This window comes from Cyprinodon variegatus, unplaced genomic scaffold, assembly GCF_000732505.1.
Source record: "Cyprinodon variegatus isolate N-32 unplaced genomic scaffold, C_variegatus-1.0 Scaffold779, whole genome shotgun sequence".
NCBI classification, from domain to species: Eukaryota; Metazoa; Chordata; class Actinopteri; order Cyprinodontiformes; family Cyprinodontidae; genus Cyprinodon; species Cyprinodon variegatus.
In genome coordinates, this window is record NW_015151232.1 from 280,684 (window position 1) to 281,800 (window position 1,117).

The 1,117-nt window shown below is 44.7% G+C and overlaps 1 protein-coding gene across 1 annotated transcript in view; it reads right to left on the minus strand.

Annotated features, from left to right (window-relative positions):
* Nucleotides 1-1,117, minus strand: part of bbs1 (Bardet-Biedl syndrome 1) — an 11,929-nt gene that overhangs the window by 1,783 nt on the left and 9,029 nt on the right. Inside the window, exons 3-4 of the mRNA XM_015396166.1 lie at nt 466-648; nt 264-395 (exon numbers count right to left, since the gene is read on the minus strand). Coding sequence (XP_015251652.1) covers nt 264-395; nt 466-648 — 315 coding nt within the window. The remainder of the gene's footprint in view (nt 1-263; nt 396-465; nt 649-1,117) is intronic.

Genomic DNA, 1,117 nt, shown 5'->3' on the forward strand with positions numbered 1-1,117 from the left:
AGGTTAGCGCTCACAGAGCTCAGAGTATTAAGTTAAAAGTTCTCTTTTCTATTGCTGTTGTTCAATAAAAGTATGTTTTAAGATCATAAGAGCGTAATTTTTAAAAAGGTTGTGATGTTGAGAGGACTCCAAGACTTAACTAGCCAGGGCTGATGCGGACGGGCTAACGTTAGCACCAGCAGGTTTAGAAATCCCCTTTGGAACCAGTTTAGACTGTTCAGATCAGCGGAAAGTTGGATGAAAGCGGCTTAGAACCAGCTGACCTTGCTGAGGATGTTGAAGGCCTCGGGGTCGAGGACGAAGACGTCGGCGTTCTCCGTACCGATCACCAAACAGCTGATCCCATCTTCATCAGCGGTGCTCTTCTTCAGGGTCCCGATGCAGGTGATGACGGTCTGCGGACAGAATCCAGCATCAAGACTGGGAATCATCTCTGTGCCAGAAAACCACATTATTGAAGATTACCTGCCGCCTGATTGGCTGCTGCTTATGCAGCTGGACGAACTCGTCCACCTCGTCGGCCGCCAGCGACAGGAAGCGGAGGGAGCGGTCAGACAGTGGCACGTCCGCCTTCTTCCTGACGTCCTCCAGCATCTCCTTCAGCATCACTGGGTCGATTTGGCCCTCCCTCACCTGCTGCCACATGTCCTGACCAATCACAGCACAGCAGCCGGTGACGTCATCAATCAATCATCTTTAGGTCTGCAACTAAAGAGTCTTGTGCAAACCAATAATCTGTCGATCAGTTTTCGATTAATAATTGAATCGCCAAAGGTTCCTTAAAGACCTTTTTACTAAATTAAACCAAGTGAAACTAAAACTTTCTGGATAGAGCATGTTGACTCACAGAAAGGTTTTTTTTTTTAAATCTTAAATGCAAAATGTTCACATATTTTTTTTGCACCTTTGGAATAATTGCTGTTCTAAATGGGTCACTCTGTCAGCTAAAGACACGTTTTAAAATCTCTAAACTCCAGTTAACCCCTGAAGCCCGGAGGGTCTTAGGAGGAAATTCCCCTGAAGTTACATCTGTGAATTAAAGCAAGTTCAGCTCCCATAGTATAAATTGGAAATACAATTGTTTGTATTTGTATGACAGAAATACATTGAGGAATAT